Source organism: Erpetoichthys calabaricus, chromosome 17, assembly GCF_900747795.2.
Source record: "Erpetoichthys calabaricus chromosome 17, fErpCal1.3, whole genome shotgun sequence".
Classification (NCBI taxonomy): domain Eukaryota; kingdom Metazoa; phylum Chordata; class Cladistia; order Polypteriformes; family Polypteridae; genus Erpetoichthys; species Erpetoichthys calabaricus.
In genome coordinates this window covers 94,929,617-94,957,569 of record NC_041410.2, presented here as the reverse complement: position 1 = coordinate 94,957,569, position 27,953 = coordinate 94,929,617, and the positions used below count along the sequence as shown (strand labels likewise).

The 27,953-nt window shown below is 48.6% G+C and overlaps 2 protein-coding genes across 2 annotated transcripts in view; both read right to left on the bottom strand.

The window, feature by feature from the left end:
• best2 (bestrophin 2) lies at positions 1 to 16,178 on the bottom strand. Its single transcript, XM_028823349.2, has 10 exons — positions 15,849 to 16,178; positions 8,067 to 8,312; positions 7,856 to 7,950; positions 7,546 to 7,779; positions 4,361 to 4,515; positions 4,140 to 4,217; positions 3,870 to 4,022; positions 2,487 to 2,567; positions 1,960 to 2,114; positions 1 to 1,424 (listed from the first exon to the last, which is right to left on the bottom strand). The coding sequence occupies exons 2-10, from the start codon at positions 8,216 to 8,218 to the stop codon at positions 533 to 535; spliced, it is 1,995 nt and encodes a 664-aa protein (XP_028679182.1). The 5' UTR covers positions 8,219 to 8,312; positions 15,849 to 16,178; the 3' UTR covers positions 1 to 532.
• The window catches only part of rnf11a (ring finger protein 11a), a 628,093-nt gene that overhangs the window by 516,913 nt on the left and 83,227 nt on the right, over positions 1 to 27,953 (bottom strand). The window lies entirely within an intron of this gene.

Genomic DNA, 27,953 nt, shown 5'->3' with positions numbered 1-27,953 from the left:
AAAATTCTCCTTCAGTACTCAAAGAAAACCCCCAATGGCAGGCGGGCTCTGGTGCCCCCTTCAGGCTGTAAAAGCTGCCAGGACCAGCAGTATAGCACCATCTACAGTTTGTGTTAGGAATTGCAGTCATTTTATAGCTAAAAACCCACCTTGTTCATTTAGGGTCTTCAAGCCGACCAGTTCACGTTAAATTAAAATCTGCTTCTTTGTGGCCCGTTAAAGAGGAGCCCGCCATGTAGTGTCCCGAAAGCCAGCAGGACAGTCCGTGGCCGCACCATCACCTCTATCCTTTAAAAAGTCCTTCTTCTTGGTGTGGTGTACGAGGACAGACCCAACCCAAGACCCCCCCAAGCCCTGATCCATGTAAAAAGGGGTTTTCAGGGGTCCGGAGGAAAATCTATAAACTACAGCGACTTCCCTCCAAGCCACACAGACCCCCACTGATACTCCGTTCATCCACTTGGTAGATCCGAGTCCATTTAAAAGGTGGGATGCCACACCAGAACAAAACCAGGCCTTCCACCCCCTCCGGCTAATAAATGCCATTGTCTGCCTCCAGGGGGCAGAAGTGTCCATCACAAACCGGCAGCGTGATGCTGAAGTCGGAGCCCATGCTGACACTGCGGAGGCGCAGGCTGCTCTTGTCCAGAGTTGTCCACTGAGGGGGTGGCGCTGGTGCCAGCGTTGGTGGTGGCGGCTGTTCCTGCACATTATAAAGTCCACCACTAGGGGCGAACGACAGCAGAGTCTCACTGGCTTGGAGGAGCTTCTCCTGCTGGGCCACAACTGCATCCCTCCTGCTCGCCAGCTGGTTCTGCTGATTCTGGAAAGCCAAGAAGTCCTGAACGGAGCCATCGTGGTGGGCAACTGGCTGGGCAAAGCTTTCGATCAGTGTCACAGCCAAGCCCGGCTTCTCGCCATTGACGGGCACCCGCAGCAGCTCACTTTCCAGCTTCTCCACTGGCGAGCGCATCAGTTGGTGGCCTTCCTCCTCACCGGTAGGCTCAACCGTCGCCACCTTGCCATCCTGCCCATTGACGGCACTGCTGGGGACATGCCCATCCGAGGCCGGCTCGCCATCCTGGGTCTCGCTGTCCGTTCGCACGAATTTAATGGTGTTGATTGGCGGGTGCTGGCTGTAGGCACCACAGCTGCAAACGGTGCTTTGGGTGTCCTGGCAAAGGCACGAGTACATGGAGCCCCCCTCGGAGCCGGAGCTGGGGTGCCGCTTGAGGAGCTGTAGGCGGCGGGCGGTTGTGCGGCTCAGGGCACTGCTGAGGGTGGCGGGCGACGGGGCGGCACTCAGGAGGCGATTGAAAAGCGGCAGGTTGTGGTGGAGCCCGGGCACATCGCTGCAGTCCTGGTCCTCCATGTTCTCGTCGATGTCCTCCAGCGGCTGAAAGTGCATCTCCTCCTTTGGAATTCTGGGAAGGGGGAAAAAGAAAAAAGGTCAGCAGAAAGTCGGGCACACTGGCACCAAGTGTGTGGCACCAGCAGCTGGTCACTGAAAGCTCTGTATACAGCCTGGTGCCTCCAGTGTGTGCCCACTTTAGTGACAGATGCCCCAGTGGGTAGAAGCTTTGAAGCACCCACTAAACACGTCTGTGGCAAAGGATGGGAGGATTTTCACTAGTGCCCATCTTAGATGCCAACCAGTACTGTACAGGATGGATACAGTGACAAGCCAAGCGGTGTATAAAAGGAGCCTCAACCTGGAGAGCCCCCAGTGCCCATCACTGGCAGTTGCACAAGGATGCCAGCTTACCCAGGAGTTTAAAAGCAGGAGACTGCCAGTATAAAATCATCCTTGCATCATCGCAGTCCATGGCTACGAGAGACGGTGCCAAGAGCCCTCCAAGTGACTCGGACTCCTAGTGGGCCACCTTACGCTCCCACCCTCCCATTTAGTGCCAGCCAGGCTTCAACGGGCACCAAACCCAATCAGACGAGGAAACTCACGTCATGTCAAAGGTGGAACCCTGGAATGAGGGCTTCTGCAGGACGAAAACGGTGGCGGCCGTGTAGGGTGGCCTCGGGTTCGAGTCGTTCCAGTAGCGGTCTTTCTCGATGAGCGGCAGGTCGTCGTACATCTCGTCCACGGCCATCATGGAGACCTGTGGAGTTTAAACGTCTCATCACGGATGTTCCCTGCCCAATGGACCACTCAAGCTTGTACCAAATTACAACTGACTTATGGTGGCCGAGGAGACCCTCAGCCGGGATGTCCATTCAAATGCCAGTTCTGCCAATGGCCAGTGCCACCACCCCACCAAAAGTCTGACTTCAGCCACAGCCTCCTCACCCTGGCATTCAGTCCAGACTTGGCTTCAAGAAGCAGCCAGCAAATAGCAGATCTGTTCAGATTCAGGTGGCACCAGCATTGCCACTCAACAGATAATTCTGACCCTCAACCCAACACTAAACGCTGGCCCTGTTGGCACCAAGCGCCTTTTCTCTGCCCACTCCACTAATGCAGTCAGACTGACCTGGAAGTTTCGATCGATGAGGCGATTGATCTCAAAGTCGTCATCATCTTCTCCAAAGGGGTTGATCAGCTGCTCTGCCACCTGAAGCACATGAGAGAGAGTGTTGGCACAGACTTGGGGTTGGCACTCGTAAACCACGACGGGGTACATCTGCTCTATCTGGTGCTGTCTTGTTAAAATGTGGTGGAAATTGGATCAGTGGGGGGCCACTCTCATTGGGGTACCTTCCAGATGGCTGGACCCCCTTATCCTGAGCTCTGCCCTTCTGGCTCCGCTCCTCCCCCGATTCATCTGTCCATCTCACCGTCACATCCCACTCATGAAGACCACCCCGAGATACTACAACTCCTCCTGAGAGGACCACAGCCTCAGATTTGGAGGTGCCAAACCTCACTGCTGCCACTTCACGTGGGGGTCACAAACTGTCCCAACGTGTCCTGAAAGTCACAGAATCTGCAAAAAGTGGGGACGCAATTCAAGGTCCACCCAACAGGACCTCCGCCACTCTCTGGCTGCACCACGATATCCCATTCAGGACAATCACAAACCGGACAGCCCTGTCCTCGTCCCCCCACCCGCCAAGAGTTGTGCCAAGGCTCCCCTCGACTATGTGGGCGCCACTCTAACTAAAATAACCTTTAAGGGCTTAGGACCCCCACAGAATCCTTCAAGGGGCACGGGTTTACACCTTCTCAAAGTTCATAACACACACGTAGACCGACTGGGTCGTAATCCCATAGCCCCGGGCCGCCCCCCCCCCGTATACTCATGGGTGTCAAGAGCCGCTCCTCCATTCCGTGGCCAGGATGTAACCAACTTCGCCCCTTCTGGCCCCGATGCTCCACGACTTGGCGGGGTCTCCTTTCCAGTAGCCTGGTGTAAGGGCTGCTTATTAAACATGGGGACCACCACCCCACTCTGCCACTCACAGCGCCAGCTGTGAGAGCCCAACAGCGTCCAGAGCTTTCAGCATTTCTGGGCCTTTGGATGGTAGCAATGGGGTCTTCCAATTCAGACTTCAGAAAAGGAACGGAATTCAGGCCCCCAACAAGACACCCTCTGGACCAGGATGGACCAAGAAGGCCAGAATTCAACAAAATGTCCATTTGTACACAGATCACCTAAAATGTGCCCAGGGCAGGGTCCCACCTGTGGGCAACCGCGTCACCAGCTCACCTACTGGAAATGTTCAGCCCTCGGACCACCTCAGCCAAAGATTTGTGCCTAGCATCTTAAAATCACCGAGGTCTCTCGAGGGGCTGCTGTAACAGAAGGTGTGCCCTGCGCCCACCACTATAAAACACTAAGACTGGCACAGTGCCCGTCAAGCCTCCTCACCAGTCCACTCCAGCAAACAAAGATGCCCCCCCAGACACCACTCACCTTGAGCCAGCCAGCGTAGAAGAAGAACTGCAGCAGGGTGAACACAGGAACGTAAAGGTCGAGGTCGTGGCCCGGGTAGCCCCGGGTGGGATCGAGAAACTGCCTTCCGATGAGACAGGCGAAGAAGAAGCTGTAGACGGCAATGGTGACCACCTGCAGGGCGGACAGAACAAAAAAAAATAAAACTGGCAACTTAAATCAATCAGCCCACTTCTTCCCTGCCACAAAGGGTGGTAGGTGCCCACCGGACATTTAGAGGGAGACCCCCACCTGCGTGTAGACGAGAGGAACGCTGATCCAGTCGTAGTGAAAGAGCATGCTGCAGTTCCCACGGAAGACGTTGAGCTCCTGAGTTGAAAAATGAGAAAAGGGGTCAAGAAACCCATGTGGCACTTTGGGTGGGGATGTCACATGGCAACATCACCCACCCACCCACCCACACACAGGCGAGTGAGCCCTCCAGAGTGGTCTCTGACTTGGGATTACTCTACCTCCAGCACCAGCTTGAGCGCCTGGTCATCTCGGATTCTGCCCTCCTTGCGAGCGATGGATGCCAAATTGGTGAACCACACACAGGGTATCCAGTACTTGTTGTGAGAAGAGCGCAGACCCTCGTATTTCTTGCGTTCATCTCTGGTCATGAACCCTGCCGAGACACGAGAACGATCAGACCACATTCTCCAAAATGGGCGTCCCCTTGGTGGGACCCATGGAGAACAGACTTGGCAACCCACCACAGTTCTGCCCTAGCAAGGGTTGGCACAAATTAAAGAATGTAAATCGAGAAGTAGTGGCAGGAACGTGAAGATCTGCAATATGTCTATTCCAGTAATGTGTGTGAAAACCGATTAAGAGAAGATGATGTACTTCTGCCATTTTTTAACAGGTTGAAGATTTGTTAACTAAACCTGCGCAGCTCCGCTCGGACTCGCACGCTTTAGATTCCATGCCGTCAAGACTGCAGTACCAGATACGTCCACAAAAGGGCGCGCTCACTCCACACTAATTGTAAAGCAAACTCCAGAGAGTGCGAGTTGCCCGGGCGGCCTTTAAAACTTTCATGTTGTAATCTGTTCAGTTAGCCAATAAAAGGCGTCATTCTGCTAAACATCTCACTGCGAGTGCGAACAAACTTCAACTTCCAAACACCAGAAATTGGGGGGAAAAAAAAAATATTAAGGGTCTGCGTTTTATGAAAGATGTATAAATGCACACCAGTAGAACTCCAAATCGGTGACCACTGGACACACTACAGTCTGAATAATGCAGCCTTCACCCACACATTGGCTGCTCTGCGGGTATCGGGTGTGCCACAGCAGCATTTTGAAATGTGTCCCCACAAACCACCCACAGTGGAAAAAGTGCACTTTCATATGTCCATTTGCTAAACCTGTAGGCTGCTAAGCCTAACCATGCAGTCATCGGGCATAAGGCAAGAATAATTCCTGGACATCGGGCACATGCACCACCACCACCCTCCCAGCCAGTTCACCCAACCTGCCCGTTTTTGGACTATGGAAGGAAACTGGAGGACCTGGTGGCACCACACGGACATGGAGAACATGCCAACTGTACACAGAGAGCACCCTGGCTGAACAGAATCCATATGACAGGCGGGCCAGCACAGTAGTCAGTGCCAACACCACTCAGCTCCAAAGACCTGGGTTCAAATTCTGGCCTGGTCAATGGGTTGAGTTTGAGGATCTGTAGGTTCAGGTCATCTTGCCCCCTAAGGGCCCCCCAGTGCACAAACATCTCAATCACGTGGGACGCCATCAACCTCTTGTGTTTAAAGGGCAAGTGCCGCCCGCCTGGCCAGCCACGAACAACAACTCCGTCACTGATCGGCCGTCACGCGAGTGTGGCACAGCAGCACCTTTATATTAGGGTGCGTCAACAGCATGGTTTGTGCAATTCATTATTGGTATTGTAGAAAACGGAATATGAAAATTGATGTTTGTGTCCCTTTATATATTTAACAAGTTAGTCACACAAAACTGAAACTTCCAAGTTGTAGCAATTTGCTTTACTTTAGCACACACTTTTCACAGCTCATTGAATGGAAAGACTTTGCATCATTCATAAATTCTTTCAAATTCCAACTAAATCATTACCCGAGGACGACTCGCGCAATGTGCATTCACTTGTGATGGCGTGTTAAGGAGTAGCCGTGCCACCCGTCTAAGATGACGGGACGTCTACATAATCAAAGGTGGACCTTCGTGTTGACTGCAGTGCACCAGCTGTTGGAATGCAGTGTGTTAATGCATGCAAGTAGTAAAATGAATTGCATTTGCTATTTCAACAGATGGCACATAAAACATATGAAGTAATAAAATCCATTTTACTTGTCATTCCAGCAGAGGGTGCATCACACACACACACTGCTAGAAATGTTTGTGATGTGCCACCTGTTGGAATACAGAAGTCTACTATATGCCATTTGGAATGGGATTCACAAAAGCAGTGTTAATGTTTGTGATGCACCATCTGTTGGAATGACAGACACAGCAACTGGCCAGACACACAGATTCACAGACACTTATCCATTTAAGGTGTAGTGTGCAGCGTTGGTCAACATTGGTTGTTTTAAATCCATCCATCCATCCATTATCCAACCCGCTATATCATAACTACAGGGTCACGGGGGTCTGCTGTAGCCAATCTCAGCCAACACAGGGCGCAAGGCAGGAAAAAAACTCCGGGCAGGGCGCCAGCCCACCACAGGGTTGTTTTAAATGTGCTTTAAAAATAAACTAAATGAGTGGAGGGGACCCAGTCGAGGACCTCCCATGTGCACCTGCCTCTAATCCAGCATGGCCCATATGGTGGGCCACAGCACCACAGGAGGATTCACCTCGACGGGAAGGCACTCAAATCAACACTCGCACACTCTGGTGATCGACGATAGCACTAACTTCACAGACGGCGGGTGGACCCCCGTGAACACAGTGGCATGTCTAAACTGGGTCGTGGCGCCACAAACGTTACACTAAATGAATTCAGATGACCCTGAAGAACCAAAATTGATTTAAATGGGCAGTTCAAAAAAATCCAATCAAAGTGACTTGGAAGCCCACCACTAGCGGCCATGTTCACTGCACCCCCTCAATTGGCCCCTGAGCGAGTCTTCACAGGCTGCACCCTGGGCTGAGTGGATCTGAAAAAGGGAAGGGTGGGCTGGGCTAAAATATAGCGGGGGGGCAGCATAGCCAGTGCATCGACACAAGGTGGGCATCAGACTAACGCGCCCAGCCCACAGCAGACAGAAGTGCTGCTCATTCCAGCCGAGTGCTTTGTGGTGTAGGATGGAGGAGGTCGCCGCTCTTTACCCCACTGGAGTGAAAAGCTAAAATTTAGGGTTAAACCTCAAAATGAGCGGCCGTGTACCACCCGGGGTCTCCGTCAGGTCACACGGTGCCAAGACTCGCATTCAGAATCCGAGGCAGACCCCATCGGTGTAAATACAGTAAAAGGTGCCATCAATGTCCATGTGAAGTCCCGAGTGACACAGCTGAAAGTCATTCCACCGCAGAGGGGCTTTATCTGCGAAGGGGGTCCCCTTTGTGCACTGAATCCCCATGGATACCTGCAGACCACACCCCCTGTCTACATCCCGTGGCCCCACCCTCAGGCTAGCACACAGTGGCTCCTCCTTCAAACATTAAAGACCTACCCGCCTCGACGACGTGGTCCATGGTGGGGAAGCGCTTGAAGACCGCCGTGCTGACCGAGCGCAGGATGAGGAGAGCCGACAGGCTGGCGTAGCGCGTCAGTGTGCGCCTCAGGAGGCGGCCCCGCTCATCCCCGCCGTGCACGGTGCCCGAGATGACGCACATCAGGCGGTCTGGCATCGGGATGGAGGTGTACTGGTTCCACCAACGGTTCACCACCAGGGTGACATAGAAACCTGTTGGCAGAGGACAAAGCACCTTGAGTGTCTGCCCACAAGGGAGAGTAAGCAGGCCAAGGAGACGGAGACTCACCAAGAACAAAAGACATAGGGATCAGGTTGGCATAGTGGTCGCAGTAGATGGCCACCTTCTCGAAGTACCGCTTCTGGTCATCAGTCAGGAAGAACCTAAAGGAGACAAAACAATTAGGGTTGGCACGTTTAACCAAGCAGCCTTCAAACAGTGCCACTATTTGGAATAGGTGGCAGATGCCACTTGAGGGCCACCACTTTTCTGGCCTCACCTGTAGCTGATGCTCAGGGCCACGTAGGTGAAGAAGAATGCCAGGAACTCCTTGTAGAGCAGCTTGTAGATGCTGCCCTTCCATGCCAAGAGCAACTTGGAGAAGCCCAGGAAGCGGGCATTGGCTACCCTGGCCGTGTAGGTGACAGTCATGGTGGCACACTTGGCAAGGTTTGTGACTTCAGTCAGCCAGCAGCAGAAATCTTATGAAGACATAAGCTGGGAGGCAGCGTCACACCTTGGAGGTCTGGAATAAAAACGAACAAGCCACTTTAATTTGGGTGGCAGCCGGAATCCTTAAACCCAGCGACCCACCCGCGTCAAAACACGCCAGCGGAGCCGAAGCGCTTCCAGGAGATTTAATACTCGCATGATGCGGCCCTCCATTTAAGAGCCTACTTATTCTGCCCAAAGCTGTAAAACACAGGGCACAAGGTGGGCACCAAGCCTGGACAGTAGTCTGGCGCAGGGCACTCACACTGCTGGCCCCTGAAACTGGCTTAAGCCCACCGATGGGCAAGGGGTAGGGGTGCAAAAAAAAAAAAAAAAAAAAAAAAACCCACCACACCACATAGTGAAAGTGCATGGAGACCCCGCAAATGCAATGCCGTTTGTGGCTGACCAAGTCCAACTTCTTATCTTTATTTCATACAGTTGACTGGGGTGTAGGGTCAGCGTCACGTCACAATTCAGAATTTGGGGCATTTTAATAATAAGTTTGTTTTTTTGTTTTTTTTAATATAGCGCCTTTCCTGTGCTCCTAGTGCATCACAAATGTTTACAATAGCACTAAAAGCAAAGGGAAATACAGGAAACTCAAAATTCTGAATTAGAATAAGAAAACAGAAAAAGAAAAATCCACAAAGAAATAACCCGACTTGCGTTCGCCTGCAGGTGGAGAGAACTCACGACGAGAAGCAGCAACGACAGTACGACACGAGTGGACCGCGCCAGCCGCTCTCACCCAATGGCCTGCCATTCCAGATGGGCTTTCCTCGTGAAGTTTCAGGCGGGTTTCCCCCATCCATGAAGAGGACCCCCTCGTGGACTCCTAAGCATGTGGGCGGAGTTTGTCATTCAGGTGTGGGAAGGGGGGCCCCCCCCCGACGAATCACAAAGCAGCTTGTTTTTAGCCACACCCTCCCTCTCTGTATTTACGTCACATCCCAGGTCACCTCTCACAAGTCGTTCACAGCATACATTGACAAGAAGTTAAATCTCACAATGACACATTTAAAACTTTGAAATCCTGAAACCGTGCAGAAGTTCTGTTAACGACATTGAAAATGACCGGAAAAGTTTTTTTTTTTTTTTTTTTTTCTTTGCTTATTATACTTGTGGCAAAATACAGAGCATCCGGAAAGTATTCACAGCGCATCACTTTCTCCACATTTTGTTATGTCACAGCCTTATTCCAAAATGGATTACATTCATTTTTTTCCTCAGAATTCTACACACAACACCCCATAATGACAACGTGAAAAAAGTTTACTTGAGATTTTTGCAAATTTATTAAAAATAAAAAAATTGAGAAATAACATGTCCATAAGTATTCACAACCTTTGCCGTGAAGCTCGAAATTGAGCTGAGGTGCCTCCTGTTTCCCCTGATCATCGTTGAGATGTTTCTGCAGCTTCATTGGAGTCCACCTGTGGTAAATTCAGTTGACTGGACCTGATTTGGAAAGGCACACACCTGTCTATAGAAGGTCCCACAGTTGACAGTTCATGTCAGAGCACAAACCAAGCATGAAGTCAAAGGAATTGTCTGTAGACCTCCGAGACAGGATTGTCTCAAGGCACAAATCTGGGGAAGGTTACAGAAAAATTTCTGCTGCTTTGAAGGTCCCAATGAGCACAGTGGCCTCCATCATCCGTAAGTGGAAGAAGTTCGAAACCACCAGGACTCTTCCTAGAGCTGGCCGGCCATCTAAACTGAGCGATCAGGGGAGAAGGGCCTTAGTCAGGGAGGTGACCAAGAACCCGAAGGTCACTCTGTCAGAGCTCCAGAGGTCCTCTGTGGGGAGAGGAGAACCTTCCAGAAGCACATCCATCTCTGCAGCAATCCACCAATCAGGCCTTTATGGTAGAGTGGCCAGACAGAAGCCACTCCTTAGTAAAAGGCACATGGCGACCTGCCTGGAGTTTGCCAAAAGGCACCTGAAGGACTCTCAGACCATGAGAAAGAAAATTCTCTGGTCTGATGAGACAAAGATTGAACTCTTTGGTTTGAATGCCAGGCGTCACGTTTGGAGGAAACCAGGCACCGCTCATCACCAGGCCAATACCATCCCTACAGTGAAGCATGGTGGTGGCAGCATCATGCTGTGGGGATGGGAGACTAGTCAGGATAAAGGGAAAGATGACTGCAGCAACGTACAGAGACATCCTGGATGAAAACCTGCTCCAGAGCGCTCTTGACCTCAGACTGGGGCGACGGTTCATCTTTCAGCAGGACAACGACCCTAAGCACACAGCCAAGATATCAAAGGAGTGGCTTCAGGACAACTCTGTGAATGTCCTTGAGTGGCCCCAGCCAGAGCCCAGACTTGAATCCGATTGAACATCTCTGGAGAGATCTAAAATGGCTGTGCACCGACGCTTCCCATCCAACCTGATGGAGCTTGAGAGGTGCTGGCAAAGAGGAATGGGCGAAACTGGCCAAGGATAGGTGTGCCAAGCTTGTGGCATCATATTCAACAAGACTTGAGGGCTGGAATTGCTGCCAAAGGGCATCGACAAAGTATTGAGCAAAGGGTGTGAATACTTATGGACATGGGATTTCTCAGTTTGTTTATTTTTAATAAATTTGCAAAAACCTCAAGTAAACTTTTTTCACATTGTCATTATGGGGTGTTGTGTGTAGAATTCTGAGGAAAAAAATGAATTTAATCCATTTTGGAATAAGGCTGTAACATAATAAAATGTGGAAAAAGTGATGCGCTGTGAATATTTTCTGGATGCACTGTAAACACGTCTTAATTTTTATAAAAAAAGGTAGAAAGTGCAGGCACCTCATCAGGTGTCTGGGATCAGTCTAACGGTTTTGAACAGTTGGGGTGGGTTGGTGGATGCTCAATCATGTGTGGTGGTCCTGCCTGCGCCTGATGAGCTTCCTTGTTCTGAACTTTTACTTCAAAAAGAGACATTTCTGTCTATTAAAATTACCAGCAGTGCTACCCATCTAAGTAACCAACGTAGACCTGGCATTAACATTAGCAGTGCACCATTTTTTTCTGGTATGTGTTTTGTAATTCATCTAGTAATAAACTGCACTGCATTTGTCATTTCAACAAATGGCGCATGACAAATATTGGCACTGACAAAATGCATTAATGACAAATGTCTGCTGCTATAAGCCATTTGGTTTGAGCTTCATAAAAGCAGCGTTAATGTTTGTGTTGCACCATCTGTTGGAATGAAAAGTGCAAGGATTTTATGACTACAAACTAGCTGTGCAACCCATCCAAGACTGGTTGAAATCTAAGCCATCAAAGACCCCAGTGTTAACATTTGCAGTGCACCATTTATTGCTATGTATTTTGCAATGCATACAGTAATAAAATGCACTGCATTAGTCATTCCAACAAATGGTGCATCACAAACATTTGTAGTCATAAAATGAATCACTACAAAATGTCTCGCTTGCTCTGGGATTTCACAAAAGCAGTGCCAGTGGTAGGTTATTTTGCACCGTAGGCCAAGCTTAGGGTGCCAACTGACTGTTCAGTAGCTAAACCATGCAGCGGCCCCGCCCCCTTAGGATCTGGGCCCTAGGCAAATGCCTAATGGTGGAAACAGCCCTGGCCATTTGTTGGAATGACAGAGACATAGCAACCATACACGGATATTCTTGATAAAATCCACATTAATAAAAAAAGATTTCTCTGCTGACCCTGAGCCTCCACCCTGGAGCTCCATCGGGCAGCTCAAGTAGGTGGAGCCAATAAAGTTTCGCTGCAGAGCCCCGCCTAGTCACAAGTGAGGGTTAGCCAACTCGAGATTGTCTATGAAGTCAGCTCCACCTACCTGGAGCTCCAGGCTGCAGAGATGCCAGCCTCGGTTGTGTGGTGGCTGACGTGACGTTTTATTGGCGGCACATTGGGATGCGGCGCGCGACGTTGCGGTCATTTAAAAATAAAAATGTAAAATACTCAAGCGTCGATTTAAACAAGGATACAAAAATCTACAAGTCAAGTTGAAGAGGCCGCTCTCCAGCGGAGTCTGAAAATAGTAAAACGAGTCCGTAATTGATGGCGTACTGATTTACAGGAGACGTGCACGTGAGGACTTTGCTTAGTTTGGATGGAGTTAACGCTGCGCTCTTACTAAAATCGGATTGGCTTTACTGCAATTAAACTCCATCTCTGCTTACACGTCGTAAGTCTGAAATCGATTTGAGGGGACCGTGGGAAACGCTCGGCCGAGTGCTCCACGAGTGCACCCCGTCAGCGATGCTGTTGGTCTCTCTTCAAAGGTGGCAAACAGGAGAAATATTTCAGCCTCATCTACGGCCCATTGAACCTCCAAATGAAGGATCGGGACGTTCGGCTTTAGAAGAAACGGTATTGACTTTGTTATTAACCGGTTTAGTTTTTTTTTTAATTATACAAAACACCCGCGAGGTGTGAGCGCGCAGCCTGTCCGATTTGCAATGCGGGGCCGCAGCGCAGGACGTGAGCTCATCTCCCGAACTCGAGGAGTCCATTGGAGCCGCCGTGAAAACCACAAACGCGGTAAAATGCAGGGCCCGAGTTTAGTTCGCGTTTGGTGTCAACCGTTCACTTTAATGGCTCCGACGCTGTAAATGGACATGCAGTGCGTCTTCACGGCCAACCCGGACGGAGGCGCCCGTTAATCGAAGAGAAGAATTTCACGCGTGGGGGTTAAGGCTTTGGACTTCAAACTCTGAGGGATGCGGGTTCAGATTCCACTGCGGACACTGTGTGAGCCTGAGGACGACACTTCACCTGCCCTATCGAAATTGTATCTCAAAATAATGCGATTCTTAATTCTGAAGCGATGATGGCCCAACCTCCATGAAAGAAAAAAATTAGAAAAGAAAGGATAACGTAAAGAAAGAAGCGCAGCTCCTTACCGGGTTGTGTGGCTCCTCATGAACCTTTGGTTGGGCAAAGCGCCATTTAAATCTGAGGCGGGTTCTTTGCATATGAAGTTGGTTCTCTGAAAAACGGAAAACTTTAATGTATGGCAGGCTGCATATTAAGAAAACCTGAAGTGAGCCTGCAGCGCGAGTCCTTAAAATCAGGAGACCATCGCTGTTTTCACAAATCGGTCATCTTGTGGTTGTTTACCGTATCCCGTGTGCTGGTGATCTAAATAGTAAAAGTTCTTTCTGGACCCTTTATATGCTGGGGGGTCTTTTGGGTTCGTCCAATTGCATCGCTCTGAACATCTGTTCTTTTTCATTTTCAAGTGTGCACTGGTGGCGCCCCACACGGGGGTCCGCGACCCTCATTTTTACCCCCCAAAAAAATTTCGCTCCTCTGCTCAGTTTAAAAATTTAAGAGTACCCGCACATTTCTTTCCAAATTCTTTTATCTGCGCGCAAGGAAATACAGTGTTCTGATGATCATGGCAGACGTTACATAAAAGCTCGACTGAAATTCTTTTAGTATTGTCCCACCAAGTATAAAGTGGACAAATTCGGTGCAAGTGCGTCACTACCATCAGTACGAATTAGGGGCTCAGCCCCCAGCTCACTCCCCCGAGTTTGGGGGGCATCCCTCCTGGAGTTCTCTCGAGCCTGGGCAGACTACTTAAGTTTTACGGGGGCGCTCTCGAAGATCAGGGGCTGAAGCCCTTTAATTAATTGACTAGGGGCGCCATTACAAACTATTAATATCCGAGGAGAAAGAGTCTTTTCACAGGACTTTTGGGGGGCCAGTGTGCAGCATCCCGGAGCAATTTTCAGGTTAAGGGCCCAACGGGATAGGATCCGTTCTGGCGGCAATGGGATTTGAACCTTCCAGATACCAGTAGAGACCCCATCGCTCCACTGACTGGAAGCTGAAGCGCGAGAGCAGCTCAGAGCGGCGGACGGTTTATGTCAGTAATCGACGTTCTCTCGTTCGCTTCAGCGCCTAATGCCCTGGCCGGGGTGTTTAGTAATTTACCACAGAATTAAAACACACAAGTCATGAACTACCGAAATCAACAATCCGATTTTTAACTGAGGCGCTTCAGGTTGACCACTGGGTGTGCAGCAGGTCATCGAGAACAACCCACCATGACAATCAGCTTCCATCACCACAAATAAACCTTCAGAATACAAAAACGAGCCCGATAGCCATCTTTAAGTGCAAATGTGCAGGGGGTCTTCAGGAACAATTTGTAGCGTCGCTGCGGGGGGGGGGGGGGGGGGGGGGGCGGGGGGGGGGGGGGGGGGGGGGGGGGGGGGGGGGGGGGGGGGGGGGGGGGGGGGGGGGGCGTTTCTTATGTAAATACACGCTACGCAAAAATCCCATCCTCTGCCATTGAGGCTTTACGGCCACTCCACGTTCTTATACAGCAGTCGTGCACACCTGAGCCGAGCAGAAGACCCGGAGCGTTAAATGTGAACTGACGTGCATGCAATCAGCCTACGGTTATCGTTTTACCTTTTTTCTTTAACTCTGAAAGTATACGAGTAAAATGTCGTTCCGGCATTTAAAAAAAAAACACTATGGACCCCCTCGGCCCAATCCCACTTTCATTGGGATAGAAGGAGCCAGAAGATCGAGAAGATCCGGCGGAAGCGTGAAATGCTGCGTGTCGATTACGACAGTTGGAGTTTCATAGGAACACTGAAGCAGCACTTGTGGTCAGTTTACCCCAACGTACTTCTAGCCCCCGATGCTCGTAAGCCCAGCGCCGTTCGTTTCTCCCGTTTCGGCGTTTTGACAAGTCTAGTCAACAGCACGAGAAGTCCACGGGGGACCCCAGACCCCTCCGGACTTTACGTTTCAAATTCGTACGACCAAACTCGAAGACCCTGAGGGCTGATGGCGGCTTTTTCGGGACTTGAAGGAGGGAAATCGGGGGCGACGCGTTTACCTTTTCGTGCTACAGACAGTTTTTGGTTTTTGAGGAGTCATGAAGCCCAGAAGCCAAAACTGGGGGGAAAAAAAAGCGTAGGAAAGATCCGAGTAAGGGAAGAGGGCCGCTTCACTTATCTACATGCCCTTGAAACCCGGACGCTCCTCAGTTACACCAGAAGAAGCCAGGCCAGCTCGGACTTCCAACCGGCTGGCATCGCTTGCAGCACCTTCTTCACAGCCGCCAATGTGTGGAAATGAGAAGTTTTAAAAAAAAAAAACTGTTACTGCGATCGGTTTTGAGGGTGCATTCCCCCATCACCCCCCAACGGACATTTTCGAGTTTTCCCGACCATTATTTATATGTAAACGACAAACGCAGCGAGCGAAGTGCTGACCCGGGAAAAGAGGCGCCGCTCAGGGCGGTTCGGATGAAGGTGTGGACAAGGAGAGATCCACCTTTCACTCGGGCTTTGTCTCTAGACACTGTACTCGCTACAGGGATGCTGCTTTTGGTAACTTAACACTACAGACTCGGGTTCACCTTCATTGTATTGAGCTTTTTTATTTAACTTTCATGGAACATCCGTCCCCCAACTTCCTAATCACCATGGGGGGCTGACAGAAAAACAAACAATCGGCGCAACAACGGCGAAACGTGCAGACGCATTAATGCCAGCCACAAAACACATTGCTATAAACTGCGTGACGGGTCCACGCACATCGGCGATGGTCTCTTCATCTTACCTGCCCGCGTGTCCTCCTGCAGATGAGCCAGTCAAGCTTTGGGAAAATAAAAATCATCGCGAACAGCGCATCCTTAGACTAGACCCCCCCTTCTCTCTCCAGTCTTCTTAACGCGCCCGACCGCTCGCTTTTTCTCTGTCCGCTCAGCCCGTGCGCACTTTTGAATTTCTCGGAGCGCTCGTGCGCCGCCCCGTTCACACCCCCACTTACAGGGGGCGTTGGTTAGGTACGCTGGCTAGTTCTAGTTTATTCTAGGACAGATGATAACCGATGTCGAACAGATTGGAATGCTTAAAACTGCCGATTCCGGGTGGCGTTTCATTCTCCAGACTCCGCTTAAAGTTAATGGTTAGGCGTGGTTGCGTTTACCCTACCTAAAAGTCCACCTCTGGGCCACTTAAGGAAGCCCAATCACCTGAGGGCGGAGTGATCGAGAGTGAGATAAGCCTAGCTACGTGAGGAGGTGAGGGTGCGAATACGCATTAAAGGCGATTCATTCGCATGGGGGTGGGGATCGTCCATGACCAATTTCATCTCAATGTTGTGTTCCGTTTGTGCGGCCTGCCTGGTGGCGCAACAGAATCGGCGCTTACTACCACCAGCACAGTCTACCCATTGAGCTCCAATTCATTTTACCGGTTCCCCGTTCTGAGGGGCTTTCTTCTCAGATATGTATTCCATAAAATAAAAGTGCCAGATTCAAAAGAGGAACCAATTTTGGTTCCAGAAAAAAGAACCATACATTTATATTAGATCTGAACATAGGCTCCAAATATGAAATATGGTTAACAGAATTTGTGAAGGTCATGGTTTTAAAAGGATTATCAACACAGGCTAAGTGTCAGTGTCCTGCAGCCCACCGCTACATTAAACGATTTCGTTTTTTTCTTTGCATATTAGGTTTTTCAAAGCACAAAGAACCAACTGCATATGTACACACACTTCCCAGAATAAAATGGTGCGTTGTCAAGAAATGGAGAGATGACGAATCCTACAACCCGGGTAAATAACTTTAAAGTTCCATTAAAAAAAACAACAGGATTTTAAGAGTGCAGGTTGCGGGGGTATTTTTTATTAAGCTTTGTTGAGCTTTGGTGCGATCGCCAAGAAGGGTACCAAGTCCCCCGACCCCAGCCCAGCACTGTCGATTGTCTTCGATTAACTTCGAGATCCCGCATGGAAACAAGTAGAAAAAATGAGTCGGTCGTAGATTTCAAAAAAAGGTTGAGAACCATTGTTTTATGCGACTGTCAGTTGGCTATTACGGCTTAAAAACTGGCCATGTCTGGTGCACTGCTGTGGAGTTTTGCCCCTGATTAGTGGAGTTTTTGCATAATATTTTCATCGCGGTCACTTCGGTATTGGTCATTCTCTTTGGAGACTGTTTGACTTCTCCTCTCTAAGCAGCTAACGACGTGTTACTTAATGGCTAACTGTAGTCCCGTCCTGGGTCTGTTCTGCTTCAAAACCTCGGCCTCATTCATTTCCATAGCAGGTCAGCCTCGTCGTAGTTTTCCAATTCGTGGCGCGTATCCATCAGTCCTGCACCTCCACTCACACCGACCCTTTTTTGACGCGGGTGGTCGGCTCCTCGTTTAATCAACCGGCTTTTGAGCCCTTTTTTTTGTTTGCGTTACACTTACTAAGAATTGCTTTGTCGGAGGCCTGAAACAAAATTACAAAATCCGTAAAATATCACAGCTGGTATCAACATTTTACATGAGAAGTTGTTCAAAGTGCTCAGCGCATGCGCTCAGTGGAGGGCGATATAGAGAAATCAACTGAGTTTAGAAAACGTGCGTGTGGACAGGAGTGCGTCCTGTGGCTCACGACTCGCTTCAAACAAGCCATCCCGTCTTTTTATTATTATTTATATTTGGGATATCCTCGTCTCCATTTCTTTTTTTTCTATTCGGAGCACAGTAAGGTGAACTGTCCTGTTCAGGGTCGCACCACGTCAGTATCGGGATTTGAACCCGCAGCCTTAGGATTTGAAGTCCAAATTCCAAAGCCTTAACTTCTTAAACCAGGAGATTTTAAACTTTCCTTTCGGTGTGCTGACATGTTAATTTCGCGGGTACTTCTGTAATCATTGACGGATTATGAAAGAGGATCATTTGCGAAAATGGCAAAAAAAAAAAGAAGATAAAAGTGCCCGTCCGAGCCCATGGCGCACAGCTGCGCTTATCCACTCAGCTTTTATTTAAACCGCATCATAAACGGTCTCCCTGCTTGTGACTTGTCACCTTATGAAGTCATTATCTTACAAAGCGGAAAGCACCTTGGGCGATAATTAAATATCCGCTATCAAGCAAGTTTGAAAGCCTCTGTTAAATACATCGTTCGAAGCAGCGCTCGTGTTTGGCCCGAGTCGCATGTCCCGCACTGCAGCGATTGGAGCTGAGCCGGCGGCCATTCGGGTCAGGCGCACAGAACAAGACCTAAACAGGACACTCAGAAAAATCAAGGGGGCAAAGTGGTTCATCAGGGAGATGTTTCTCAAGCAATGGGCCGTTCCTATTCATTATAATGTAGAGGGGTCGCGGTGGGTTACCCAAGCCTCACGATGTCTTTCCGCACCTTTGACTCACTTAATTCACCAAGAGGGGTCCCCCGCTCTGACGGCACTCTTCGATTCAAAATGGGGGAACCCCTCCCAACAGTGGGTTGTGAGGACACTTACATGTGGAAAGGGTGGTCGCAACATCAAAAAAAGATCAAGAAACGTTGCCATAGTGGATCTGTTTTTGGTCCCTAATAAAACCCATCCACCAAAAACTTCCAGAAGACACGTTTATCCATTTGTTGGAAAAATTCCCCTCAGGTCAACTGGACCAAAAAGACACCCTAACAATTCTGTTACCAGAGCCATGAACACTTCGTGCAAACTTGTCATTAGCCTGTCCAAACACTTAGTCCCATGTTCTTTCAGATGAAGGGGTCTGCATGAGTGTAAATGTAAGGGTGTGTAATGGCTGCTCTCTAACTCGCGTTATTTCAATGTGATGTTGTGTTCTGTTATAATCAGCACCAAAGCTATCAAGTGAAATTCCCATATATTAAGTTCTGGCGAATTAGAACTGGGGCGGCACGGTGGCGCAGTGGGTAGCGCTGCTGCCTCGCAGTTGGGAGACCTAGGGACCTGGGTTCGCTTCCCGGGTCCTCCCTGTGTGTAGTTTGCATGTTCTCCCCGTGTCTGCGTGGGTTTCCTCCGGGCGCTCCGGTTTCCTTCCACAGTCCAAAGACATGCAGGTTAAGTGGATTGGCGATTCTAAATTGGCCCTAGTGTGTGCTTGGTGTGTGTCCTGCAGTGGGTTGGCACCCTGCCCAGGATTGTTTCCTGCCTTGTGCCCTGTGTTGGCTGGGATTGGCTCCAGCAGACCCCCGTGACCCTGTGTTCGGATTCAGCGGTTTGGAAAATGGATGGAATTAGAACTGATTGTGGTTTTCATGGCAGACAATACTACATTTGTGAAGTGCCAGCGAGCTCCTGATTTTAACAGGACTCTACCTGTGTATGATCACTGAGCTCAGTTCTGAACTTCTTGATCTATTAGTGGCCCGTGGCTACATCGATTAGATATGACAGATTTCTGTTTTGTCCACATATCAGCAAGCCAAGATCAAGAAAGCCCCTGGGGGACTTTGTTCCTGAACAGAGAGCCGAGGATACTTCTAACAACGCAGCGTGCGGACACCCCGATCGTTTAATGCTGCCTGGTATGTCCCACAGTGGGGTTCGGCGTGCAGATACTCAATCACTTTAAGGTTGGGGGTTTCATCCCCTTGGCCATTTCTGCACATGGAGGACTCAATTACTTCATCATGCTTTGGTGTTTATTGCTAAGAAGACCCCTTGCCATCACGGGGCCCCTGCGCATGCACCTGGTAGATCCATCCCTGTGTAATCAGGAATGTCAGCAAAGCCTAAAGAACCAACTTGACATGCAAAGAGGCCCGCCCACAAAATGAAACGTTTTTTTGTCAAAAATGGAACCAAGCTCGGGAGCCCAGAGCCGTGTAAGCCAGTCGTCTTTAGAGTGTTGGGATACAGTATATTAATTTACACCACTTCAATGTGTGACACAAGGCAAGTCTCCTCACGCACTGAAAAAGTACCAAATTGTATCATACAAATTGTCAATTTTGGATGGTGGTCACTCTGAAAGGTGCTATATATGGATGGTATGACAATAAGCCACTTGGCTTGACTGTATTAAATTCACACTGCCTCAGCGGGTGGCCCTAAGGGGACTGGTGATCTGTGTGAATGAGGAATGGTGATAAAGGGAGCGGATTACAGTGAAAACCACAGTTTTGTAATTCAGGCATTGAAATTCTGGCTTTGGGAATTTGTCCACATGCTATTTGCCCAGGTAGACGAGTCCCATCATTCTTACTGATGTTTCTATTCATCCTGCAAAAGTCCGTCGTGTGGTGGGAGCAGCAATGCTCTATCAGCGTATGCTCCCAACCTCTACCTCTACCACTACAAATGAGGACAATAACGGAAATGATTCACCAACATTTTAAGGATGACTTATTCTGACCTGGCCGTTATAATATGTGGTGACTTCAACCTGGTGACTTTGGAAGGAACAATGACACACTTTCATCAGTTTGTGTCATGTTTCACTCATAGAAACAACAAGCTGGACCTGCTCCGTTTAAATGTGAAAGATGCCTGATAGTGTGAATGTCTGGCTCTTTTGGGCAGATGTGACCACAACCTGATTCACCATGTTATTCCCAGCTACAAACCTGTTAATAGATGGCCAGCTATGATGTCCTGCATAAAGGACTATCTGTCGGGCAGACCGCCATTTGTGAGGCTCTCTGATACAGTCCCGTCTCCTGTTCACTCTGCTCTGTACACCACAGAATGTACGTCTATCAGCAGGTCAAGGCACGGAGAGGAAATTCTCAGAAGATTCTACACTTATGGGGTGTATTGATAAGAGGGAGAAGAGGAGTTGGGGGGGGGGAGGGAGGTAGGGGGCTTTGACGACGACTTTGTTTCTTGGTGCAAAACAAATTGGCTGCAACTCAACATTAGCAAAACCAAGAAACTGGTTATTAACTTTCACAGCACCAAAGAACCTCTACACCCGGTTACCATTCAAGGAGTGGGTGAAGAGGTGGTGCAATCCTAATCCTACAAGTACTTGGGGGTCCACTTCAATCACCAATTGCACTGCTCAGATAACACAGAGGAACTTGAGAAGAAAGGGCACAGCAGACTCTTCTTAGTAATTGACTGTGCTCCTTTAATCTGGGTAGTGACCTACTCTACACCTTCTACAGCTTTGTGATGGACACTGTTGTGTGCTGGACCTTGAATGGCACTTCAAGAGAGGCCCACCAAATCAACAAGCTAATTAAGGCAGGCTCATTTACAGGGGGCACTCTGGACCCCCCTGGAGGTAGTAGAGGAGGAGAGAATGACAACACAACTGAGTGCCATTATGAACAACATGGCACATTCTCTCTGTGACACACTTAACACTGCAAAATTCATCCAGTGAGTCATTTAGCAGAAGTGTGTCAAAAAATGCCACTGGGGGTCCTTTGTACCGACCACAACACCCCATTATAGCTCCTCACTGGGACTGGGAGTTCCATGACATAAGCTTTTGTTTTTAAATTTCCTTCCTTTTTGTCATTCTGATGTAGATTCAGACCACAGTCATGTTATTTTCTAACCTGCTTAATCCAGACCAAGGTCTCAAGGTTGGGGGTGCATTCTAGTCAGCATCAAATTAAATCCAGGAACAAAATCAGGACAGGGTGCCAGTCTATTCAGGGTGAACACACACACGGGCCCATTTAGCGTCGCCAACTCATCAAACCTTTGGACAGTGGGAGGAAACCCACAGAGACATGGGGAGAACATGCAAACTCCATGCAGGGAGGACCTACAGCATGAACCCTGGTCTGCTTATTGTAAGGCAGCAGTGCTACCAATAGGCCACCGTGCCATTATATATATATATTTACATATATAGTTACACACACTTTTATCTAGTTGTTTAGTGAGTTTCTGTAAAAAGTCACATTTTCCTCTCTAGGCAAGTCTCCTCACCCTCTTATACTCACACTGAAGATTTGAAGAGGCTCCCTAACTCACCATGAATTCATAACAGATTTGTGAAATCCTAGTGGGTTTGAGTTCTACCTGGTTGCCTACTAGACATTACAGATTTTTGCTTTGTCCACACATTAGGAACCTTTTTAAATCCAAAAGAACCAACTTCACACGTGAAGAATCCTGTTGCAAAAAGAAAGAGCATCTTGTCAAGCAAAGGGACAGCACAATCTACTAAAGAACCCATTAAGAACCCGTGTTTTTCTGACTCCATAACATAATAAAATAACACCAGAAAATTCTTAAATCTGCCAATCCCAAATCAGATTCACAGAGGCTGCATCAGGTCCAAGGCATGACCCACATGGCTCACTCACTCACACACACACTTGTGGCAATTTGGAGTCACCCACTAACCTAACCGGTGCAATTTTTGGGATGGGAGAAGAAAATTCACACACAGACACACATGAGCAGAACGCACAACCTCAAGATTGATGGTTACTGGGTGTGGTGTTCAGACCAGGGACGCTGGGGTAAATGAGGTAGCAGTACCACCCACTGTGCCACCCTCTATTATTTTATCGGAGCCTGGCACCTGCCTCAGAAGCAGTGGGCAGTACCCCTGTTCATCACAGGCTCTATTTTGTCCATTCACCCATCTATCTTCCAAACTTTTTGTCCTGAGCAGGGTCATTGGGCAATTGGAGTCTATCACAACAATTCTAGGATGTAGGGAACCTGGACAGGGTGCCATTCCAATGCAGGGAAAAAAAGAAAAAAAAAGATAAATGGGCAATATAAACAATAAATGCATTTTCTGAATGCATTTATCTGAACATCAAAGTCTTTGGGAGCAGAACCCGATCCCAGTACCACAAGGCAGCAGCCAAACCTGGACTGGATGCATGCCAGTCCTGACAGACACACTTTCACTGTACTGGGAGAAATCAGCAAAGCAGTCCACCTCATGAAAAGACCCCTTCAAGCTTCAAGTCATCCACCCATTTCTTAACACGTTTGCCCAGTTCAGGGAGTCAGGCCTGGACAGGCCATCAGCACACTACTGGGTAGACTCACACACTCAAGTCGGAAGGGCCAGCAATTCATTTTAAAACACAACCCACAAAGACACAGGGGGAACACGCAAACTTCACAGCGACAGATGCAGCGGCAGGCCCCTCCATGGCTAGAACTTACAGCACCTAACCCCTCCTTTTTCTTGTTTAATTAGGATTTTCTTTTGACCGGAATTCCATCCACATCCAAACAAGCCCTGAAGGCAGGAGACGGTAATTTGGAAGACTGGCAAAACAGAACGATCTCCACAGGAACGGCTGTTAAAAGGCGAGCCGGTGTCTCGTTAGAGGAGTCCCTGCCACTTTAGCAGCCGGCATGAGGCTGATTTGCACTCTGTGATGTACTCTGGCCGACACAGCAGGCCCCCTCTTGTGCTGCCGCCAGGACCAGTAGCCGGCCATTCGTAAGCCGCCCCCTGACCGTAAGCCGATTTGACTGTCGAAACCAAACACACAAGGCTATGGCTCTCCGGAAATTAACACTGATCAGAATAGCCGGATTTATTACTACAAAAAGAAATCGTGTGTTGTTTGAGTAGTAGGTGCTTTTTGGAAAAACATGACGGTGAATTTTAGGAGACAAATTAAGAGCGAGGAGGACAGCAGAAGCGCCTCCTATCTGCAACGTCCTACGTGGCTCCTGCTATGGTTCAACATATGTTAGTGTCTGACACTCCAGTTTGAATGCTGGCCTTACTCTTCTGTCAGGCCAAGTCTCTTACTTGCAACTCTACAAAATTACAACCAAATAAATAAATAAAAGTATACAAAACATGCAACATATGCATACATGCAATACTTGAAGTCTTCAGGTGGACTGTTCGGCAGCCTTATGACTTGTGGGTAGAAACTGTCACTGAATGTACTGTGCATGCTATTCAATGTCTGATATGTTATACGTTGTGAAAGGCACTAAATAAAGATATCCAGTCAACACAATGCTTCTGGGCACTCTGGATGGCACTGTTAGAGGGGGCAGGGTGCAACATCATCCTCAGTGGGCACTTTTAATTGTGTATACGTGGGTTTCTCAAGACACTTCCTTCATTCCAAAGAGTTAGATTTACATTTATTTGTTTAACAGATGCTTATGTCCAAAGTGACTTACAAAAGAGGTCAATGTAATCTAACAAAAATCAGTCTGGGGGACTGTTTGGGGACAAAGTGTGACAGGACAAGGTGACCACATTCATCATCATAAGTAAGTTACAATTCCAAGGTTACAAAAAGCTTTTTCAACACTGGCTGGCATCTCTCACTTTACAAGCAAAAGAGGAGAGGAGTGGATGGTGTGTGATGACACATTTGTTTCAGCAAAGACATTAAATGAGGTATAATGGTTGTCATAGTGGTTCAAGTCCTGAGTGCTCGCTGTGTGGAGTTTGCATGTTCTTCTCAAGTCCACATGGGCTTCCCCCCCAGTCCAAAGACATGTAACTTAGGTGGTCAGGTCTTGCTAAATTGACCCCTGAGGTCTGTGTGTTCACCCTGTGATAGACTGGCAGGAGCCATGTACTGGGATTGTTCCTGCCTCCTCCTGCCAAATGCTTGCTGGGATAGGCACCAGCTTCCTCATGGCCCTGCTTAGGATAAGCAGATCAGAAAATGGATGGATGGGCAGGATGGAAAATGAGGGGGAAGACGACCTCCACTTAGTCGTTCATTCAAAGCACACTCTCTTCCATCCCTCTTCTGACCATTTTTGTTTTAGGTCCAGTGCCTTCCACCCCAATCTGACAGGCTCCATTTATGGGTTTCACTCATTTCCTGTAAAGCACCCTCTAGCGGGCTACGTTTAAAAGGTCAGAATGAAATGTTCTGTGGCTGTCTTTCCATTAGTATGGCACCAAGTGCCCCCTTAGCCCTGGCTCTAACCCTACGTGGTCCAACTCACTCTCAGGCCTGTTCCTGGCTGGCCCAAGATGTCTTTTCTAAAGACTCTTCTTTCCAAGTTCCATGTGGCCTGTGCACATAAGTCGTGTAGGTGCACTCATCAAACACTAATGTAGACCAGTGGCGCCCCCTGCTGTTCACGCTCTTCACCTTCAAATTCAAGCTCAACAGCAGCCTCTCCCGCAAACCATTTACTGTATCTACTCAATCCCTTTCACCTCTTTGAAGTCACAGAAGCATTACTACGAAAGGAGCCATGTAATACAATGGCATGTGTGGGTCTGCATGCTTATAAATTTGTAACTTATCTGTGCTGCTCCTTAGGAGCGAGCATGGAGACAGCCTTGATCAACTCCCTGAAGTGCTTTATACTTCAATACAATACACCTCAGTGTCAGCTCAGAGGCTGCCAGCATACTCCACACGTCCACTCTCTTCACGTTTCCTTTGACGTCTGCCGAGGATCTTGGCAAGCAGTTGTCCCACTACTCCTCCCGCACAGTCAGAGCGTTGAGGGTGCCCTCTTGCCCAACCCTGTCGACATCACGAATGCAGCCTCCCTGGGAGAGTATGCCAAAGCGGCTAATGCAGAGGTCGACAAGCCAAATGGATAACAGCACGCTGGCGCCCAGCTGTTCAGGAGCTCTCCTCCAGGCTGTGTCGCGGCCAACTAATCACAGCTTACAGACACCCGCTCTTTCCTCCTTGGCTTCAAACGCAGGCTCTGAGGGGGCATGGTCACGGGACCAAGTTGTCCTTCTCAAACTCCTAACCACCTTTTTCTTCAAGTCCTGTCTCAAAGTCATACCTCCTCCTCTCCATCATGGTCCCCCCCCTTATCTTCCTTTTGGCTCTTCCACCCAGAGTGCCTCCCTTTTAATCTCCCCAGGTCTTCCTCTCCGAACTCCTCTTGCGATGCAGACATATCCGAGTTGTGCTATGCTCCATTTCTCCTCCTCCTCCCCGAGGCCCTCACATCTTCTCTTTGAGTCCTTCTTGAGGCCCCCATTCCATCCTTCTTTCTTTCCTATCACCCCCCACACACAGAGCAGGCCCACATACCCCAGCTGTATTAAGGCCACTTGAGGTCTCGCAAGGCTGTAATCCTCAGTCCCTTTGGAAAAAGGCAGCAAGCAGCCGCCATAACGATTATTAATGTAATTGTTCTCGGGCCGAGCAGCTGCTATCAAACCGATATTTAAGAGCAGCGCAGACATTACATAATTCAGCTTCTTGCTGAAGGGATTCTGTCAAGCACTTAAATACACGTGTGGTGGAGCCACTCTGCCCCAGATGGATCTGCGTTCAGGATTTGAACGCTCATCGGCCAGCCTTGTGGGATTTGCACACACACCGTACACATTAGTGTTTCATTATCTCCCAGCGTGTCAAAGTTTAGTTAGTGGAGGTTGCTGGGGGTGTAGCAGGCTCATTGAAATGTGTTTGGCCAGGACCCAAGAGGGAAATGGAATCCAACTGATCCCCTGGCTTGTGAGCCCAAGGCATTCTAAGAACTGTTCACGGCAGGCAGCACATTTCAGATGAAGATCCTACAGCTGCCTGTATTATTATATAGTGTCTTTCATGCTAACCAAAGAACCCCTCTTTATTTTATATTGTGGCTGTGTATGAGAAATACAAGAGATATAGTAAAACTGTTTTGTGTACAGTAGGGGTAAAGATTAGGTGACACACTCAACATCATGCTGAAAGTCAAAGAATGAGAGTGAACTGGGGCAGCCCTGAGATTCAAGTTGAATGTCGTAGCCAGTGGGCCGCACACCACTTGCTTAACCAAATTATAGGCAGAAGCATTCCTAAAAGGAATTAAATAGAACTTCTCTTTATCTAGAGAAGCTGGGCTTGGTAGTGAGATTGCCAGGGGCAACAGATCCTCAAGATTGTCAGCTAGGATTTCCAGTAATAAATGTGAGGTTGTGCAAACTGGATCCACAAGGAGGCAGCACTGTCCCCCACTCTTAGTTATTATTACTTGGCTGACGCTTTCATCTCAGGCAACTTACACCATCCGAGATATAAATGGTTATATTTATTTATTTTGTTTGTTTTTCCAAATGGAGCACAGGTAGGTGAAGAGAGTTGCTTAGGGTCACACACTGTCAGTAGCAAGATCCGAACCACAGCCTCAGGACTTGAAGCCTTAACCACTACGACACACTGCCTGCTGTGAATGGAAAATCGAAATGTATGGTTAAATGTCACCCTTTGGTGGTGGGGCAGGTAAGCCTCGAGCCAAACAGAATCAGTGATAGTGGGTGTAACTGTAGTACTGTCACTTGTTCAGAGTACAGTGAAATTCTTATTTGCACCAACATGCAACATGTCAGCACTATGATGAACACCCACCCACCCACCCATTTTCTAATTCAGTTTTATCCTTCCCAGGCTGGGCTTCAAATGCCATGTTTACGTCGATTTTGTTCATGTTAATAGTTTTGATCATTTACTTTCTTTACGTTTAAGCACATTTTATTATGCTTAAGAGGTGGGACCACATGGCCATCACTGTCAAGGGGGCTGCCCTCAGCTCTAAAAAGGCAGCGAGAGAACCCACAGTCCCCGAGGGGTCATTGTGAATGCTCTTGCGGTGAGGTGAATTCCCTCGGAGTGTTTCTACCGTGTTTTTGTGATTATCTTGAGTTTTGAACCTGTGCTTTTTCTAACCTTCACCTCTCTTAAATTTCGGATTAGGACTTTGTTTTGGGGGATTTCCTTTTGAACACATTGCCTTCTGTGTCTTCTGCCTTGTGCTCCCCACAGCCTATTTTTCTGCCACAGAGCATTTTGGCTAAAATTAAATCTTTTATTTATAAATATTCTTTGTTGTCCTTTTTGTGTGACTAGCTAGAGTTTGATGTTAATTCCCCCCCCCCAGCCCCCCCCATTTTCAGCTTTTGTTTAGAACTTTTCTGCTTGGAAAATCTCAAGTTCATAACAATCCTGAGCAGGGTTGGAAGATAGCTGGAGCCTATCCAGCAAGCTTACTGCAACAAGCCCTGGAAAAGCACCAGTCCATCGGATTTATAG